Source organism: Phaenicophaeus curvirostris, chromosome 1 (assembly GCF_032191515.1).
Source record: "Phaenicophaeus curvirostris isolate KB17595 chromosome 1, BPBGC_Pcur_1.0, whole genome shotgun sequence".
Classification (NCBI taxonomy): Eukaryota; Metazoa; Chordata; class Aves; order Cuculiformes; family Cuculidae; genus Phaenicophaeus; species Phaenicophaeus curvirostris.
In genome coordinates, this window is record NC_091392.1 from 46,856,410 (window position 1) to 46,876,576 (window position 20,167).

General features: G+C 40.8%; 3 protein-coding genes across 4 annotated transcripts in view; 1 reads left to right on the top strand and 2 right to left on the bottom strand.

Annotated features, from left to right (window-relative positions):
• The window catches only part of UTP20 (UTP20 small subunit processome component), a 65,732-nt gene extending 63,709 nt beyond the window's left edge, over positions 1–2,023 (top strand). Inside the window, exons 61-62 of the mRNA XM_069857161.1 lie at positions 1,120–1,265; positions 1,639–2,023. Coding sequence (XP_069713262.1) covers positions 1,120–1,265; positions 1,639–1,794 — 302 coding nt within the window. The 3' untranslated portion in view covers positions 1,795–2,023. The remainder of the gene's footprint in view (positions 1–1,119; positions 1,266–1,638) is intronic.
• A 438-nt stretch (positions 2,024–2,461) lies between these two features.
• ARL1 (ARF like GTPase 1) lies at positions 2,462–8,256 on the bottom strand. The gene is made up of 6 exons (XM_069857209.1): positions 8,152–8,256; positions 5,465–5,602; positions 5,109–5,190; positions 4,003–4,114; positions 3,143–3,321; positions 2,462–2,843 (listed from the first exon to the last, which is right to left on the bottom strand). The coding sequence occupies exons 1-6, from the start codon at positions 8,153–8,155 to the stop codon at positions 2,813–2,815; spliced, it is 546 nt and encodes a 181-aa protein (XP_069713310.1). The 5' UTR covers positions 8,156–8,256; the 3' UTR covers positions 2,462–2,812.
• Positions 8,257–10,360: 2,104 nt separating this feature from the next.
• The window catches only part of NUP205 (nucleoporin 205), a 48,665-nt gene continuing 38,858 nt past the window's right edge, over positions 10,361–20,167 (bottom strand). Inside the window, exons 31-43 of one of the 2 annotated variants that reach the window (XM_069857149.1) lie at positions 19,872–20,020; positions 18,965–19,156; positions 18,646–18,767; positions 17,362–17,500; positions 17,001–17,127; positions 16,279–16,355; positions 15,812–15,940; positions 15,152–15,278; positions 14,269–14,426; positions 13,749–13,872; positions 12,714–12,842; positions 11,932–12,005; positions 10,361–10,717 (exon numbers count right to left, since the gene is read on the bottom strand). In XM_069857149.1, coding sequence (XP_069713250.1) covers positions 10,565–10,717; positions 11,932–12,005; positions 12,714–12,842; positions 13,749–13,872; positions 14,269–14,426; positions 15,152–15,278; positions 15,812–15,940; positions 16,279–16,355; positions 17,001–17,127; positions 17,362–17,500; positions 18,646–18,767; positions 18,965–19,156; positions 19,872–20,020 — 1,700 coding nt within the window. In that variant the 3' untranslated portion in view covers positions 10,361–10,564. Of the gene's footprint in view, positions 10,718–11,931; positions 12,006–12,713; positions 12,843–13,748; positions 13,873–14,268; positions 14,436–15,151; positions 15,279–15,811; positions 15,941–16,278; positions 16,356–17,000; positions 17,128–17,361; positions 17,501–18,645; positions 18,768–18,964; positions 19,157–19,871; positions 20,021–20,167 lie in introns of both variants that reach the window. The other variant, XM_069857140.1, reaches the window with a different exon arrangement.

Consider the following 20,167-nt stretch of genomic DNA (forward strand, 5'->3'; position numbering starts at 1 on the left):
TGCTGGCTCATGTTCAGTCGCTGTCGACCAACACCCCTAGGTCTTTCTCTGCCAGGCAGCTTTCCCAAGCCTGGAGCGCTGCACAGAGTTTTTGTCATGCCCGGTGGAAAAAGACAAACCAACTTCCCACTTAACATGAGACTCTTGGCTTAAGAGCAAGACACTGATGTTTACATAGTCCATGAAAATGTGTTAAGTTAAAAAAAATCCAATGTCAGGAAAAGAACAGAGCCCAAACCAAAGAAAAGTTAAAAATTACTCTAAATCTGTGGTTTGTATACACCATGAAAAGTCAGTGCGCAGCACTGCATCCCCACATCTCCAAAAGGATACTGAAAAGACTTGGAGGAGGGCAGTAGCAGTGTTCAAGGTAAAGGACAGCTGCCATAGCTAAAAAAATAATGGTAGCCAAGCAAGTAAGAGTCTTGGAAAAGATACGGTAAGAGATTGACAAAATTGTGATTGGACAGATGTCAACTTTTTACTTTCTCTGACAGCACAAGAAATTGGGGCCTTCAAATGATTTTTCAGACTAACTGGAGAGATGGTTTTTCATATGCTAGCAAGCGTAGATCCAGGGAACTTGTCACTGGAGGATGTTGTGGAGGCAGGCAGCTCACACTGGCTTCTCTGGAAGCATATGAGCACTTGGAAGAGGGATCTGCTGGAAGACTTGTTGGAAGCACTTGCCCTGCTCTGCTTTTTTGTAGCCTTCCCCCAGCATGATTACAGTTAATACAGTTGTAACTTGCAGTTAATACATTGGAACTAAGTTATGATCCTAGCCATTAAGCCAGCCCTTACTGGGTGTACTGGACAGTGATGGCTGATTGATAAGGCTGGTATCATCTCTATTTCCAACAAAGCCTATTCCAAAAGAGCTGTGGTAGCTCTCAATACAGCAAACCACTTTTAGCCTCAGGGATGCCATGTATGATCTTCTGGGAAACCTGGTGAAGAACCAGCAGATTTCACAACTGCCTTTGTTCTGGTCGCTGCAGGACATTAGGCAAGAGGAATCGGCACCATTGCCCTTTAGTAAAGTGGAATCGTTACTGGGCTTTTGGCTTTCATTCCATATGCTGTAAAGATTAAGCAAGTGAATTTTTGTTTCATTAGATCCAACGCTGAAGAACCTTGCTCAAGAAATCATAGAACTGCTCAAGAAGTTAGTTGGGCTGGAGGCTTTCTCGCTCGCCTTTTCTTCTGTGCAGAAACAGGCCAATCAGAAAAGAGCAATGAGGAAAAAGCAGAGAGCTTTGCAGGTAAGATTCTGCTTTCTCCTCTGGGAAAAAGAAAGAGGATTTCCGTAAAAGCTTGAGAGCTGACCAGGAACATGAGTTCAAGGGAGAACTTCACCCTGCATTGGGACAGTTTCATTGTTTCATTTCCAAAACCTCACAGGGAGATGTTCAAGATCAGCCTCTTGGGCAGGCTCTGGCTGACTGAGAAGCTTTGCTGCTTACCTGAAGAGCAGTGGTAAACCTGGGTAGAGCAACTGCAGTGCCCGCAGGTTGGAGGAGCCTAAGGGAACCCCTGCTCTGTCTTAGCAGTCACCAGTTTCTTACGAAGTACCAGATGTTTACAGGGACGGTTCTTTGCAATAACTAAACCAACATATGTATTGTTTTTCACTAGACCGTAGCGAACCCTGACATTGCTGCGAGGAGGAAGATGAAGAGACACAAGAATAAAGCGGAAACCAAGAAGAGAAAAATAGAACTCCTGCGCCCTACCTTCAAGGCCAAGAGACCTCGAAGTCATGCACTGAAAGATTTAGCGATAGTGGAATGAAAAAGCTTTCCTTCCTGGAAGATTCATTTATAAAAAGTGATATCAAAGCAGGGGACCGATTACTGTTAAAAAGAAGTATTTACATATTTTAATTGTATTTATTAGTATTTTTTTCATTTCCTCTTTTTCATCTGGGATCTTGAAAGCTTTTCAATTTTTTTCTGAACCTGTACAGTTGGATGGACAACCACCGTGATCCTTTATATTAAATTTTACTTCACTTTTAAAAGATGGGTTACGTGATGTCTGCGTTCATGCCAGTGAACATCCTGGCACCTGGAGAGAAAACAATCTGCCTCTTGACTTTGATTTGTCTTTCAGTTTCTCCAGCTACACCGAGTGATTTACTGTCATTTCTGGCTAAGCTGAGAGCACAAAAATAACAGCTCGTAACGGTGGAAGTTAAATTGCAATTAATGGCCCTGGCCGATGAGGGTAGGTGGGTGGCTATTGAAGACACATATTTTCCTTTCAGAAAACCAGTGCTAGGTTAATGGCCAGTGCTGTCTATTTCTGTGGCTGTACTTATTGTAACAATGTATCTACACTGAAAGATTCTGAAGCAGTGGATCAGCTTAAGGAAACCTTAAATGTTAGAACTGGCAGCAGTTGGACTTGTTTCTGTAAGCAAGGAGCCTCTAGCGAGCAACATGCCTATAAGTACAGCTGACAGTTCCCGATTTTATTAGTGTTTTAATACACAAATTTAGTAGCCACTCAAACTTGAAACCACCAAAGCGAGGGGGGGAGAAGGACAACAAAAAGCACCTTTTCCAGCCAGTAAGACTTTCATACAAATTAACGTAAGTACATCCTTTAAACAAAGAAATGGAATATGATAATGTACACAGACATTCAGTTGGTTCAGTTTTACAGTTCAAGAGAGGCATCCACATTACAGGAGTCAAACTCAAATCTGTCCTATTTACAAGTATTTGTGGCCTGAAAGTAAGTACTTGACTGCAGAAGGAGGGATGTTGGATGAGGCTGCAACTTCTTTGCAGCTGTCAGCTTTGCATCACTGCCTGCTCTTCAAGGCCTCCACCAACCTAGGAAAAAGGTTGTCAGTTTACTGAAAAGTCATTTCAATTATGATTGAGACATTTGCAGGAGAAAATCACTCTTTCTTTTCCCTGTGTCCTGATGAGATGCCTGCCCCTTCTTCCAAAACTCATACACTTTCCTCTTTTTTCTGATATCCACCCTGATCTCTCTGCTCTGCCAAGCTGGTTTTCTCCCCCACTGGCTCATTTTCTGGCATTTAGGGACTCAGACCTTCCAGAGATCCAGTCTTCCAAAAAAAACAGGCAGATGTCCTAATGAAGCCAGCACAGTTACTGTTACTCACCACTCCATTGCTTCATCAAGCCCGGTGCCTTTAGTTGCAGAGGTTTTGAATATCTGCCATTTTCGGTCCTTCAAAGCCGGTAAGCCAAGTGCATTTGCCATTTCTGTGGGAGTCATGGCCTGTTCCATGTCCTGCTTATTTGCAAACACCACCAGAATGGCTTTCTTCAACTCTTCTTCCTAAAAAAACAGTAACATGCAAGTTGTTGCAGAGACTTTTACTGCATTTATTTAAGCAGAGAAACCCAAAGAACGAAAAGAAACTACAGCAACTCTCATGGTTTTCAGTTTGCTGATGGTTTGTTCTTTAAAAAATTCTTCAGGGAGAGTGGGGCACTTACTTTCAACTCCAGTTGCTCCCAGCACGATACCACATTAGAACAATTTCAAACACAGTAGGTTATGCCTTTTACAATTTGAAGCAAGCTGGTGGTAATAAGGCATAGCAAAACGCTTGCAGGAATTTTGGGAAAAAGGGTTTGTTCAGCTTATCTTCTTAGTCCCGTTACCCTGTTCTACATATGTTCTTCAGCTTCAAAACAGAGCAGGACACCGATTACTGTTAATCCTTCAGGGCCCTATTTTGCCATCACTGAAGTACTGAGCAGCTGTCCTTGCAGACAGATAAAATTTTCATTTGACCAAAAGGCTGCACAGAACTGTGAAATAGCTGCAGCCTAGTTGGTGCGTTTCAGTCAGATGCATCGCGTGGGCCTGTTCCGAGGGCTGAAGTTTCACAGGTGACTTTAGGGTTCACTCGATTCACCAAATCAAATGTCACATGTCACTATCCAAAAAACAGTTTTAATTTTTTAACAGTTTCTGTTCTACTGATGCCATTGTCATCCTTTGTTTTCTTACCTCTAACATAGCAACGAGCTCTGATTTTGAAGTGCCAATTCTATCTCGATCACAGCTGTCCACTACATAAATGACTGCGTCTGTATTCGAATAGTAACACCGCCAGTATGGCCTGCAGAAGAAAGATAAATTCTAGTCATATAATTTGCTCTTTTGGCAGCGTTTTTCAGCCAGACAACGAAAAACAGATTGCCCAGAGGAAGTGAAAATTGTCTCTGGGGTAAAAAGCCCCAAGAAGCAAACAGAAGAAATCTTCAAGAGGCTACAAAAAGGAGCAGAGAGTAAAAATTCTTTCAATAGCAGCAAGAAAGAAAAAAAAGGCAGCTTGCAAACAGGGAAAGGACAGAATTGGTAGAGACATATTTATTTGGGAATCAGCATGCAGGACACCAGGTCCATAACTGAGGGACAAGGAAGCAAAGCAGGTTTAAAGACACAGGCTTCTGCCACAGATAATCATCATGATCACCAAAGGAGGATAAACAGAGAATTCTTAAATGACTAATGCATATAGGCAAGCAATTAACAAGGACCATAACAAACTGCCTTCTTCAGAATAATCTTACTGAGACTAAAAAGGGAAGGAACCTGCACCTTACTTATTAACTAACTACACTGCACCTCGCTACCAAGTGTTAAAAAGGAATCAGGAGAAGAGCATACAAGGATCCTGAAGAGATCACTAAAATTATGCATACAATAACTCATTACAAAACTTGTAAACCTCGATAAAAGAAAGTTATCATCTATGCCTAAATTCAACTTCCTAGCTTTGCATTCTTAAAAATATGAAAATATTCTTAAATATTCTTAAATGTCTCTGGGAGTTTATGTCACTTACTTCCCTGTCTCAGAATGCTACACAATTGCCTACTGCACAAGGAAACTTGTTTTGCAAAGCAAAATTAACTTGTTTCTTTCTAATCTATAGTCTAAAATGGGTTTTACTAACTGAATTCTATCAGATGAAGGTGCCCTCCTGATGGTGGGCTGTCTTGAAAACAGAAAAGAACCAATCTTCAGAAGTGCCAGCTATGAGAAATCCAAGAGATTAGTATTTTTTAGAGAAATTTAATTATATGTATTGATTTTAAGAGATCTATTACCTTATGCTCGTCTGTCCTCCCAAGTCCCACACTTGAAATTTCAGATTCTTGTATGTCACTGTCTCAACATTGAATCCAATGGCTGAAACAAAAACCAATTTCACTGTTGGCAATTTTTCTGTATTTTTCTGAAGAAAATTACAGCACTTCTACTTCAACATTTTCAGGCCTAAAATACTCCTGTATGCAGTACCTCTATAGCACTCTGTAACACTGTTATGCAATAAAGTTCTTAAATACAACAGCAGAAGGTGCTTTCATTTATGAAACAAGCATGTAGCAAGTTCAGCTGACAAAGCTTCTGTGTTAGAGCTACAGGCAAACTGGCCATTTTTACTAAGAGATCAGTCACTTACTTGGAATGGTGGTAACAACTTCTCCAACCTGCAGCCTATAGAGAATGGTTGTTTTTCCTGCTCCGTCGAGTCCCAAGATGAGAATCCTCATCTCTCGAGTTCCAAACAAGCTGGAAAAGATGGTGGAGAAAAAGCCCCCTGCAAAAACCAGAACAGAAACAAGTTTCAATGTCAGCCGTGGAGGATATGGAAACACAGACCAATCAATCAATCGACCTCATTTCCTGCTGAGCAACGTGTGCTGCCTTTTCTCCAGTGAAAACAGACAAGTTCAGGTTGTCACTCAGACACCTGTATTCTGAATCATATCACATTTTCCTGATTTTATGCTGCTGTTTTATGGTAGCTCAATCCAGCAAAATTACGCCGCAGCAGCAGCAAGATTCCTCGTTGTGGTTAGGTTTTTTTTCCCCTTTTGCCAAAATCTGAGCCATCTTCTTTTTTGTTTGTATCAGACTCGCATCTTCTCAGCATAAAAGACAACACAAGGACATGCTGGAGCCTTGAAGAATACTTTCTGATGTTTATGGCCTCCCACATGACCATTCACTTCATTTTTCTTAAGATGATGCATAAATCAATAGGTATGTGTTAAATCGCATTCCAATACAAACTACGAAGCTACACTAAATGAAGTAAGTTAATGCTACAGAAAAGTCTAGAAGATGATTTTAAATGCCTCCTCCCCCTTTTTTTTCTCTTTTTTCCAAAACTGGCTTTCCCCAATGTCTCATTTATTCTTTAAATGCATGTAAAACTACTCGTGGCCAGACTACTATTTGATTTGCACCTATTAGATATTTAAGTGTATAAAGAATACTAATCTTTTAGGCCAGTAACAACAACATTTTTTCCAAAGGCTTTTAGAACAAATATATCTAATACTAAATAATACTATTGTAAATCCACCTAAACCCCGTAAAAGGTAATGAAACACCAAACAAGCTAGAATCACATTTGATATCATAGAAGAGGCAAATTAGAGAATATTTGCAACCAAAATCTTATTGAAGGAAGTTTTGATAAAATTATTTCTTATGTTTGCCTTTCTAGGCACCTGCAATGCCTTTTCAGGGCGAGGAGGGAGCAATGAGCTGTGAGGTTATGCATAAGATGGAATTCAAACTGATAACAGGTTGTTTTCCTTCTTTTAAGCCCATCCCATCACAGAAGCTGTGCAGACTACAGACTTGGAAAACAGAGAGAAGGTGCAGGAGACCATCTGCTGCCAGTTTGCACAGTGCTGCTTAGGGCACTGTTTACCGTGAGTCAGGCAAATAACCTTAACACAACTGAGCTGCAAAAGGTATTTTAATAGGAACATCTCAGGTAGAAAGCTCAGGTGATCCACAGAGGCCTAAGAGATGATAACTCTTTCCTCTCAGTGACTAACTTTGCTTACTGCTGGGCACCTCTCATACCCTCTTCTTACATTTCAATATGCTTTTCCCACAATGTAACTGCTCAAATACCATCTGTATTCATAGAATCACAGAATCATAGAATGGTTTGGGTTGGAAGGGACACAGAAAGCCACCTAGTCCAAGCCCCCTGCAGTGAGCAGGGACATCTTTGACAAGATCAGGTTGCTCAGAGCCCCACCCAACCCAACCTTGAATGTTTCCCAGGATGGGGGACCTACCACCTCTCTGGGCAACCTGTTCCAGGTTTCACCACCCTCAGTATAAAACACATCTCCCTAGTATCTAGTCTAAACCTTTTCTCATTTAGATTAAAACCATTATCCCTTGTCCTAATAGAACAGGTTTACGTTAATCACTTAACCAGTGCTTCTTACCATTCCCTCTACTTTATTTACTACTCTACAAAACCTTTTTTTCATAATTAATTCTTTATCAGCAACCCATGGCATACACGGATCAGTTTTTAATTCCCAGCGCTCAGGAGCACCAGGGCTTTGAGCAGCCTGGTCCAGCAGCAGGTGTCCCGGCCTGTGCCAGGGGAGTGGAAGTGGATGATCTTTAAGGTCCCTTCCAACCCAAACTGTTCTGTGACTGTCTGGTCATGATCCCAGACCAAACCTTGGCTCCTGCTGTGCTGCCCACAGGATTCATAGAATCAGCAGGTTGGAAAAGATCCACCAGATCATCAAGTCCAACTATTCTTATTTGCCACTGAACCACGTCCCTCAGCACCTCATCCACCCGTCTTTTAAACAGGGATGGGGACTCAGTCACCTCCCTGGACAGCCTCTGCCAGTGCCCAATGACCCTTTCACCCTTTCTGTGAAAAATTGTTCCTGATGTCCAGCCTGAACCTCCCCCGGTGGAGCTTGAGGCCATTCCCTCTTGTCCTGTCCCCTGTCACTTAGGAGAAGAGGCCAGCACCCTCCTCTCTACAACCTCCTTTCAGGTAGTTGTAGAGAGCAATGAGGTCTCCCCTCAGCCTCCTCTTCTCCAGGCTAAACAACCCCAGCTCTCTCAGCCGTTCCTCGTAAGACCTGCTCTCCAGCCCCTTCACCAGCTTTGTTGCTCTTCTCTGGACTCACTCCAGAGCCTCCACATCCTTCTTGCGGCGAGGGGGTTTCCGTGGCTCGGGTGACAAGGAGCGGCTGGAGCGGCCCCGGGCGCAGCGCTGACCCCCTCAGCCGTGCCCCCCAACCCCCAGCCATGTTCCCCCCCTCAGCCACGTCCCCCACCATCCATGCCCTCCCCCCGGCCCCTCACCCATGTTGAGCCGCCGCCGCCCGTCCCGCCCGCAGCTCCACGTCGCTCTCAGGGCCGCGTAAACCAGTCGCGGCCTCCGCGCGGCGCCGCCGCCGATTCGCCACGGAGCAGGGAGAACGTCAGCCCCGGCCGGGAAGGGACGTGGGTTCCCTCTCCTCCCTTCCCGCGCGGATGCAGCCAGGCGGGGAGGAGAAAGGGAGGAATGAGTTAAGCGGTAAGGAAGCGGAGCCGGGGCGCGGCCGTGGCGAATCTGCGGAGGCGGCAGCAGCACAAGGCGGGGGGGGGGGGGGGGGGGGGGAGGCGGAGCTCGGGCCCGGGCGAGTGCGGCGCTGGTTGGGAAGGGGGGTGGTGCATCGGGACAGACAGACAGGCACATGCACACGCAGAGACGCAGACACACAGAGACACCTACAGGCAGACAGATACCCACAGACAGACACACACACAGACACCTACAGGCGGACAGACAGACACACAGAGGCACAGACACAGGCAGACACCCACACACAGACACCCACAGACAGACAGACACACACAGACAGAGACACCTACAGGCAGACAGACACACAGAGGCACACAGACACAGACACCCACAGACAGACACACACACACAGAGACAGCTACAGGCAGACAGACAGACACACAGAGGCACACAGACACAGGCAGACACCCACAGACAGACACACACAGAGACACCGAGGCACACAGACACCCACAGACAGACAGACACAGACACCTGCAGGCAGACAGACACCCACAGACAGACAGACACACAGAGGCACACAGACACAGACACCCACAGACAGACAGACACACACACAGAGACACCTACAGGCAGACAGATATCCACAGACAGACAGACACACAGAGACAGCTACAGGCAGACAGACAGACACACAGAGGCACACAGACACAGGCAGACACCCACAGACAGACAGACACACACACACAGACACCTACAGGCAGACAGACAGACACAGAGGCACACAGACACAGGCAGACACCCACAGACAGACACACACAGAGACAGACAAACACACACAGACACGGGTAGACAGACAGACATCCCGCAGCAGCAGCCCGAGGGTCCTGTGCTGTGCTCTGACAGAGAACAATTGTACTTGGTGCCTGGTGTGCAGGATTTGAAGGATACAGACCATCACGGGAAAATATCGTGGTAGAGATGTTACCAAAATTCCACCCGAGGAGCAGCCGGTTCCCATAATGACATTATGTAATGAATTCCTCTGAACGACCAAATTCCCAAGTTAGTCTTGTATTTAATGAGAAACCCTGTACATTATTTCCTGGTTTTCCCCAAGATGGTGGAGAAACAAGAAAAATCCCCTTGAGAATCAACAAAGTCCAACTATGTAAACCATTAGCACTGCACTGTTCCTAAGGAATAGCCAGTAACAGGCACCCGGGAGCAGGGGTATCACCATCCCTGCACACAAGATGTAATTAATGTAATTCGTACAGAAACGTATAAAATCATAAAAAATGTGAAATACAAAGTAAGGAAAACTCAAGAGAGAAAATTTACAAGGCACACATGGAGAACTGTGCTTCAAGATAACAGTAAGAGAAAAGGATATATATAAAAGCAAGAAATCCAACAGAACTCAGTCAATAATCAGTTGTTACACTGTACTCTTTTTTACATAGGAGTTTTGTATCTCTTGTCTCTGGTGAGAACAATCTGTAACTACAGAACCATTCTACCACTCAACCACATTGGCTTCCTCCTCACACACTTTATTTTGTCTTGATGTTCCTGTTCCAGCAAGAAAAAGCACAGAAAATTTTACTCCTCCAAGCCATAAGAACCAAACCTAGGGCAGACGCCTTCCATGACTTTCCCCATATTTGTTTTTTTTCTTCCTTGTCAAAAGAAAAGCAGCTTGTACTTCTATCAGCTGAAAAAAGGCAGGATGAGAGGGAGCAGAAACAAGCAGCTCACAGTGCAAAATGACTGCCTTTCATACAGAATACAGACCAAAGGGTGATCACACTGTCTGCAGGCACCGAGACCCAAAATCCATGTTTACATGAGGCCTTTGTGTGATGCTGTAACAGCACAAGCAGACATGGACCTGTTAGTTCCCTCTGAAAGTGTCCATAAATATATTATCAACACAGTTGCAAAACTTCTTCTGTGTTCTCCATCAGAATTCTTTCTTGCTTGAAATTCTACATTAATCATAACTCAGTTTTAAACAAAACTTTATTTTTCCTGTCAAGTTGGCAGCAGTAGGAAAGAATACACAAAACAGGTCCATAGGGATAAGAAAAAAAGTAACAAAATATTTTGAACATCAATTAGAAAAAGTATGAACTAAAAAATCCGATGATCCAGGACGCCTGCCCTAGGACACGGTCTCAATGGGCAAGCAACATCTCTGAGAGTCCTTCAGGTCCTTGAAACCCTTAGGAGACCACGGATGCGTCTAACAAGAGCTTGAATAAAGGTGTATCGTGACCGAACCTTAGAATATAACCCTTCAATATCCAGAAGCTTCTTCTGCAAAGATTCACCAAAGCTGTTCGTGGCTTCCATCTGAAGCTGAGAAAGAGATTTGTTGCAATCATCAATACAAAATCTTCTCTTTCTGGAATGTCAGCTTATCCATCATCAACTACCTGGCAACCCTTTCACTATGACCTATTCTTGAAACCACTTTCAAAAGCATTAAGGGAGTCAGGAAAAACATAAAATACTACTTCCATTCTTCCCTTATGTTTTTCTCTCAAAATTATTGAACGAGCAGCTTATCTGCAGAGAATTTTGGGTGACTCAGAGCATTTACAGACTATCCAAATATTACTACCTTAAAACTGTTTCAAGTTTTAGGAATTAAATTATGAGTTTAGGAATTAACGTCTTATATATTCAGCTTCTTCGGTTATAGTCACAAAACCGCTTCTCCCAATTAAAATTTTCCTATCCCGTAAAGGACTGTTTAGGAGTTAAGAGTACATGGGAACAGACAACATTTCTTCATTAATACATATGCAATCAATCTCTGGAAAAACATTACATTGTAACTACTTCAGCAAGATGTTACTGTATATTTTACTTTTTAACAAAAGTAATACAAACATACACCTGTTTTGATAATTCTAGATCTTAAAATGTACTTGAGACTATACAGGTTTTTGAGCACAGTTTTTTTCCTGCACAAACAGCAGTAGAAACGTCAGTGCAATTTATTAAGGAAATGATCCTTTTTTCTGCCACCTCTGCATCAAATTTACACAAACCATTCGATTGCTGTTCAAGCAGAAATCACTTCTTCACTAGTATTTACATTTTATAGTCTCCTCAGTTTCTGTTATCCTTTTCAGTCCCACTTCTCTACAGTCCAGCTGCAGCTGACCTGTTGTCAACAGCTACAGGATCACAAAAAAAGAGGAATCCTGCCCGTATATTGCGAGTCTTTCAAGGATAACTGATGTTTTCCAGAAAACTATTATTAAAATGCACGTACTGTTTAACTGCTTTACAAGGGAAAAGCAATGATTAATTTTTAAGCTCATTTTTAGCTCTTTTTAAACTTTTCACGTTAAGACTTGAAAATACATGGGCAGCAGCACAACTGCTACCTGCTTCATAATGCTTTCCAAAAGAATTAACATTTCATTAATCCTAACTTAAGTGATATCCTGTCGATTTTACCACAGCTTATTTAGAAGTGAGAAAACTAGAGTCAGACCGTGCCAATAGCTGTATGATAATCAAGCGTTTTCTGTACTTTTCAGTAGACTGTCACATCTCACCTGTTCTATATCGTGCTGGCTCACTCGATTCAGTCCACCACTGAAATCCAAGTTAGACCCTGAAGCAAAGGAATCTAGTGATAAAAAATGAGACGTTAAAATTACGTTGGTTGCCCCACACTATTTTCTCCACATCAAGTTATAAAATGAGTTTAAAATGCAGTGTTCCAAACTGGTCAATAAACTTGTGCCACAGAATTACATTAATTTTTTTTTTTACTGAAATAATTTAGAGAAAATATGTTAAGTAAGATCCATAAATAATTTTGATCACACAACATGGCACTTCAAGCAAAAAGCGCCTCCACTGATCACTTATCCCTTCCTGACTTCCTTCCAGGTTATTTTTAAAAAACAAATTTCAACAAACTTAAAATCTTCAAGTGAATCAATGGTGCCTACAATTCTAAAAATACTTTTCAAACCACCAATGTTAATTTTAATTATTATTTTCATCTTAGATTATTATTGAAATATTTTACTACAAATTGTTTTAAATCACTGATATATTATTTGAACTTCACTTGGTTTGAACAACAGAAATAAAAACACATTTAATTTTACTTTCCTTTGAAGGTTAAGTGTAATAGACAAACCCCCCCAAAGTCTATGATTAAACATTAGCATTGCCAATTCTCCGGCAGAAAATCCAAAGGTATGCCAAATCCAAACAAAATCTTTTTAACTAAATATAAATGGCAAACTATTAATAGCAGCATATCAGTTTTAAAGTTAACCATCAGAACACATTCAAAGGCACTTTGATATCTGAGAAATTTTACCTTGCAGCCTCCCTTTCTTAAACAGCATCCTGGAGGACAGCAGCGGGTCTTGGGAGTCAGCAGGTGTGCAATGCAGTAGATAGTGTTCCAGATGACGCCAAAAAATGAAGAGACATGTTTCTATAATATCTGTAGACACATCTAAGTGAAGGAGTATAATCTTGTTGTCTTTAGATTGCACATTTACTCTATGGGCATATTTACACACTTGGAAGCAGATGAAGATGTTAGCTCAACCATCTGTCACCTTCTTCAGCAGAAGTTTCTCAGCCCCTGTGCTATAGCCTGGTAACAGACCACTTGCACTCTCCTTACCTCCTTCAGAGCAGTGCTGGTTTGGTTACTGCAATGGCTGCTACTAACCCTGACGAGGCTTTAAACCAACACTCGGCACCACAGCAGACTATGAGCGGTCATGGGATTTGTAACAACAGCTCAGGGGCAGAGACAGTAAACTAAAGCAGAGGTTATAAAGCTGGGGATGGCGATAACACCTTAAGTTACAACCGGTAACTCTGCAAGAGCACATCTTTCCCAAAGCAGGCTTCAGAGAAAAATTGTGATCCACTGCAGACAATTATTTTGTGTATGGTTAGTTATTTCCAGAGGATTGCCAGTACTTATGAGATTAGGTGCCTGCAAGGTTGACCGTAAGACTTGAAACTCCAGTTGCTACACTAGGCACCTCAAAATTATGTTTCAAAGTATTTCTTCCACAACTCTTGCACTTGTATGAATGTTTAGTGGATCTGGATACTGAAATTAAACAGCTGGGCTGTACTAACTCCTCCACTGTAATGTTGCAGAAGGTCCTAGCAGGGCATCCATGATGGGAATTACTAACTTGAAAATACTTACATCCTGACAATGGCAAAACAATACTCCCTTTACTAATTTTATTTTCAGTATTTCATATTTCCTTTTTGCAGAAAGTATTGTTCAAAGGGATTAGAATCTGGGTAAAAATAACTTGTTCCTATTTCTCTGCTTTTCTGGAGCATCATCTTGAGGGTCACTTCAATTTTACAAGGATACGAGAACAGAGAGACAGCAGCTTGGCTCGGTTGTTTATTAGCTTCACCAGGCGGCGTCTTGCCAAAACATATTTATGGGAAGTAGAGATTTTGTCAACTCCAGCTGGCATAACTGACTGACACAGCTGTGATAGGAGGAAAAACAAAAAGATGATAGCAAATTGCAGAGCTTAAAAGAAATTAGCAAATAAAAGAATGTTTTAGTATCTATAGCTTCCTTGTCAGCTACTATTTCTTCAAAACTCTGCTATGTTTAATTTGCATAGCCTTGCTGGCCAAAAAATAGAGAAATTAAACATATCCCCAAGCAACTACAGTGAAAATCACCATGTTTACATAGTTAAGCCAAATATTTTCCCCAAAGTTTTAGGTCACTCATTCTATGCCCCCCTTCATCAACAGTAGAAAGGAACACGTGCAAGAACTGGAACGATTTACTTATCTGAGATGCTCTGGAGTCTCTGTTGCAGCTATGCCTAAGTTATAAACAAAACAGAGACTACAGAGACAGAAGAAGTTACCTCTTTTATTTCATCTGGTGGGAGCTGCTCCACATTTTGCAGTTTGTTAACACTCTGGCGATGGCTGTCATAGTAACTGAAGAAATCGCTAGTGCTCTGTTTCAGCAGGTAGACAATAATGCCCAAGCCAGGCAAGTGCCAGTATGGGACCACTGGTGCTTGTGTATCTAGAAAAGATGATGAGTTTATAACAAAATTAAAAAGAAAAAGACATCAATAAGGTTTGCTTTCTGTCAGTAAAGCAGTGAAATAGATGAAAGCACTGGCAAGTTTATATTTTAGATGTCTGTGTTTGAAGTAATTCAAATGAAAGTTTAGGTAAGAAGTTCTGTGGCTGCAGTACTAGAAGGCAGTCAGCATAGTACAGTACTGTGTAACACACAAAATGTAACTACACCAGAAGACTTACTATTTAAATGTTTTAATCACTCAGCTGTTTAACAGCCCACTGTAAACTCTTGCCATGCGGCGTAACAAAGAGTTCCAGCTAGCATCAAAACATATCTTACATGTCATGAGGTCCTAGTTTCACATAATGTAATCCATCACAGAGTCTGAAAAAGAGAAATCTTCACCTTCTCCTGTCCTGCGATATTTATTTAGAAAAAATTTTTTTTACTGACAGAAGTGTTTCTGAGGCTGCCATGGGAATTGAATTAAAAAGGATTTTTTGGTCAAGTTTGTTTTAACTTGCATTAATTTACTCATTTGGCTTAGTGCAAGGCTGCACAAGCATGTGTTCCAGAACTGGAAACCAGCAGCTACAGTATTGGCATAAAGTAACTTAAAATGCATGTGAAACTACAGCCTCTGGCTCACTGTTTTCTACTAGCCCAAACATCACCCAAATCAGCTGTATAAAAAAGGAAGCCAAAACTCTCACCCTGACGAGACCCATCTCGGTTGGTTGATTCTGACAGGCTGGGAGTAAACAGACAAACGGCGTGTTGAGAACTGGGGGCACTTTGCAACATGAGTGACTCACAGTATTTGATCACATTTGCACAGATCTGCAAAAAAAAAACCAACCCGCAAACCAACAGCATATCAGTTACAATATCTACAGGCGTTGGAGCATTGAAGTTTAAATGGATAAATATCAATAAACAACATCTTTTGCTCCCTTTCTTCCCACCAGAATGTGACGGTTCTATTTTCTGATCAGTTAAAGCCTCTCTTTATTTCAAGTCTAGGACTTGCAACCTTGTCTCTTTCCCAAACCTGCTGGTCAAAGTTTCTGGGCAATTTGAAGTTCTCTTTGGCCCTAACTTAGTGTTAACCATTGTGCCATATATAAGTAGCCTTCACTTTGAAAACTTCTCAGTTTAAGAGTTTGTATCCAAAGCAATAATGGTCACTAATTCAAATTTAATTTTCAAGGTTTATGTTAAGTAGAAATGCAATGTGGGATCACATCCCAACCTAAAAGCATTGTAGAGCATCACTGTTATCATATGGAAGTGTGACAACCAAACAAATCTGCACAGCAGCTGAAATGTCCCAATTTGAGACCAAAGGTCGCAGCAGCTTCTTGCATCCTTACCTGTTGCATGGCCAACTCAATTTCATCCCTCTTGTTCACTCTGTCTGCCTCTGCATTATCATCTTGCAGCTTAAACTGACGTAGTCTGTCTGAACCACCAAACCGACTTAGAAGTCCCAAGCACTGTCGCTGCCATAAGAAATGAACATTTTAATTAGTGTCTCAACAAATGAAGTACATAATTCTTTTCATTTAAGTGATACAAATCCTTTCAAACACAACAGCAAGAAAGCAATGCAGAGAGAACTTTCAGCACTTTGTGAATGAAATCAACCACCAAAACCACACCACACAAACCACCACACTTACAAAAAACCCACCCCCCAATATAACCACAACAACCACACATTCTTCGTAATAGTGGAAAACACCCCTTTTGTAAGTGCTACTAGTCAGAATACAAAACCAAGAACTTAGCTACGTACACAGTTCTAAAAGGACAAGTGTTAATGATACAACTTTATTACCTGAAATCGGCCTATATGTCCTTGTAACTCCATCAGCATCCCCTCATTAACATCAACATCCAGCTCACTTAGCACTCCTGACAAAAGACAGAGCCATTAAATTAACTGTTTGGTTTTGTTTTCCAAAAGAAAACAGATTTGTGCAGTATATACATTTCAACAGAAGCATTGATGAGAAAAATTTAAGCCAAACAGTTGACTTATATTTTGTACATTGTCTGAGGAAAGCATTCAGATACAAATGTAGCTAACAGGAGATGCATGAGAGCATGTAGCTTACTGTTCTGGTCAGTAATTAAAAGGCAGCGCTTCTCCCTAGAAGCTTTTTTTTTTTGAAGACATTGACACAGATATGGGTATGCAAGCAAATTTCTGTCTTTGTTTCCTCAGTCATAGAATTTGTTGGATGAAAATTCTTTTTGAAGATACCACACGCAGTTCGAACTTGCCTACTTGCAAGGAATCTTAAATGTCAGGTAGCATAATGAAAAGATAATGGGAAGCCAAAGGGATATTGATAAGTGTACTCTGTCCACTGCAAATCCACCATACGTACTTCTAGAACAATTTAACATTTCTTTATTTTCCCCAGAGCTCTACATATCAAGAAAATTCTCTATTGTAACAGATACTCTCTTATATGTCTTCCTATCTCTTTATAGAAAACAAAGTCTGAGATTCATGCAGATGGGGCTAAGAGACTGCAAAACTGCAGTTCCTACCAGGTAAAGCTGCCTTGCTGATTATTCCTGTCAGTGCAGCCAGCTCCTGGAGAGATCCAACACTAACATCCTGACACCTCAAAATCGCCTGGATAGTATCTGAATGGGCAATTAGAAACTGCAAAACCTGTATCACAAGAAGAAGAAAAGGAAAAATACGAATAACTCAAAATTGAGCATCGAGCAAAGAGGATGCAATGCTTTTACTTTTGGAGAATTTTAAAGAGATCTCCCATACCAGCAAGATGGGAGGGAGGGATTTTTTTTTTTTAAAAAAAAAAAAGCTTACTTTCAGAGCCGAAGGACATAATTTCTTTGAACAAGCAGTAGCATTGATATTACAGCATCTTTTGGAACTTACCTGTCCTGCTGCTTGCAGGTGTTGTGCCATGCTGGATGTGAGGATCACTTGGCAAAGCTGAAGAGCTGGAAAAAGAATCTGGTGATAACGTTCCACTGGGGCAGGAATGAAGACTGGGGGATCTCTCATTCCGTACATTCTTAAGAGGTTTAAAAAGAAGAAAGAAAGGAAGAAAAAAATAAAAAAAAGATAAACACTGCAAGAAAAGTGAAGCCCAGTGGAAGCAAATCCTCAGCCTACAAACACCCTCAAGAACATGCAAACATTCACGTTCCAATAATAGGTCTGTACTTGAATCGAGTTTATATTGGAAAAGCAACAAGTTATGAAACACAGAGACTACATTTTACCCAGAAAGTTGCTGCCAGACATTTTTTGTAAGCAGAGAAAATTACTTCTTTATACTATACTACATTCAATCAGATTACTTGGTTGTAAAAATATAACATCTGGTTTCTTCATTTATATATAATACTAAATAGTATCAACTATTTTAGGAAGAGGTGTGCTCAATTCTAAAGCAACTGATAAATGCAGTCCTCTACAATAGCTTTGTAGGTTTCATACAGTTTTATACAGCTCACTGGCATTTTTCAACAAAGCACCTGTATAAGCCTTAAATTTTTCCCAGTGTCTGAACCCTCAGCGCATCACTAGGAACCTTAAATTTAAAGCAAAGACCAATGTTTGAAATCAACCAAAGTGATTCTCCTTAAATACACAGTTTCCTTCTCCGAGTTCTTCTTTTAGTCATCACATAATGACTAACCTGGCAACACATCAAGAAACTTGTCAAGTAATACACAACTGTGATTTTTTAATTTTTTTTAAAATATATTATAAAACATTTCTGAAATAATATTTATTTCTCATTAGTGCTTTATGGGGGAGGACACACTCTGCACATTCTGTTCACCAACTGCAAAGCCCCCAGAATAAAGTGTAGGGTGTTTTTCAAAAAAACATTGCCGTCTAAATGAAATTATTAATAAACAGTAACATTAACAACAACAATAACAATTACTACAATAATGGCAATTCCTATCTAAGGTATCAAGTAAATAAGATACTGTATATTCGAAGTAACTGGACATGCAAGTACAACTTCACACCCACTTATTTGGAATTTTTTTCTCAATAGAAGGTAATTTTAAACTAAAAACATGTACACAAAAAGAATACATCCACAAATTATTATTCAAAAGACTTGCAGCTATAACAAGGCATCGTATGTTTCCAAGGCTACTTTACAGTTTCACAATCAGCCAGGGAACCAACACCCACCTCCGATGGTCTGTTTCGGGGCGCATGTCGTACACCTGACACTGTGCCAGCCTCACAATCACTCCAGACCGCAACAGCTCCAATGCACCTTGCTGACTTTTAGCTACTCTTGTGAGAAATGCCTGCAGAAGAGTAGAGAAGGGCACGTATTGGAGATGTGCAATGAGACTTCCACGACTATTTCTCTCTTGATTTTAACATCATTTCAAATACTATTATTTTAGTAAAACATCTGACTACAATAAACGTGAAGTATAGACAATTTTTAATTAAAAAGACACCTGGCCATACCACAAAATGGATTCTGAAGTTTTATTACCATTTTGGACTCATAGGTGTACAGTGCTTTAAGTAGAGGGGGCTGAGGTGTGAGCAAACTCTGAAGAGTCAGATCATCATCTGCTAGACTATCCACAAGCACCTTCAGGTAGCCACTATTGCAGAGATACAACAGCCACTGCTGCTGCTTGTCTACTGAAACAATACGGTCAAGCAAAGCCAATGCCAGCATCTGGGATGGGGGAAGAAAAAATAAAAATTAAGAAAAAAATGAAAACAGAATTAAATCTATGAGGTCAATGAGATTTTCAACAAGTAAGAGAAATTTGAAATGCTAAGCAGTTGCTTGTTATAAACAGAATGCATTCCTACACTACAATTCCAATCCTTTATGTGATGCTTCAAAATCTTTAGGATTTCTTGATAGTTTAGCATAGTGTGAGCCTATTCTTTCTTCTATTATTCTTTAACAAAATACTACAGATATTGCTGACCAATAACTATGCCAAAATATTTTAATGAAGTATTGCTACAAGCACTATTACTATTTAAAACTAGTTTGCATACTGACTAGATTCTTATCTACTGAAGTTATCAGAAAATATTTCTTTCTGAAGAAACCAAATCTTCCCAAAGACAATAAACCAGTAAACCTTGATTTAAAAATACTAACAAACTCAAGCCACTGCAGTTAATACCTACAATCTCTTGGAGCAATGCTTACTACTCTTATTTTTAAACAATAGGACACACAGCTTTTTTGAGGAAAAGAATCAATATGCAAGCGTGTCCCTACTTTCAACAGCTTGAAAGATGAATCAGAGGAGAGAAATGTGAAAAAGATTTAAGTACCTACAAAAACTGTTCAGGTTCTAACTCTCTGTACAGTAGTAAATTGTTCTCTAAACCAAACAAAACAAGGATTGCAAAGGAATAGATTTATTTACCCGGCCTATTTCATGACCATCACAAGCATCACGACAAACCACCTCCATGAGAGCAGCCCCATAACTCTCAATAATTGCCATGTTTTCCCGTTGCAATTTACTAAACACATCTTCAGGAGCTGTCAGACGTTCCCACATTGTCTTTTTAGCTGTAAAAAGCAAGTAAAACAAAAAATTGAAAATGCAGAGATTCACATTAGCTTGGCTAAGGTACAGCTGAGGCTACATCCTTCAGGGCACTCATAGAATCATCAAATAGTTTGGGTTGGAAGGGACCTTTAAAGGTCATCTAGTCA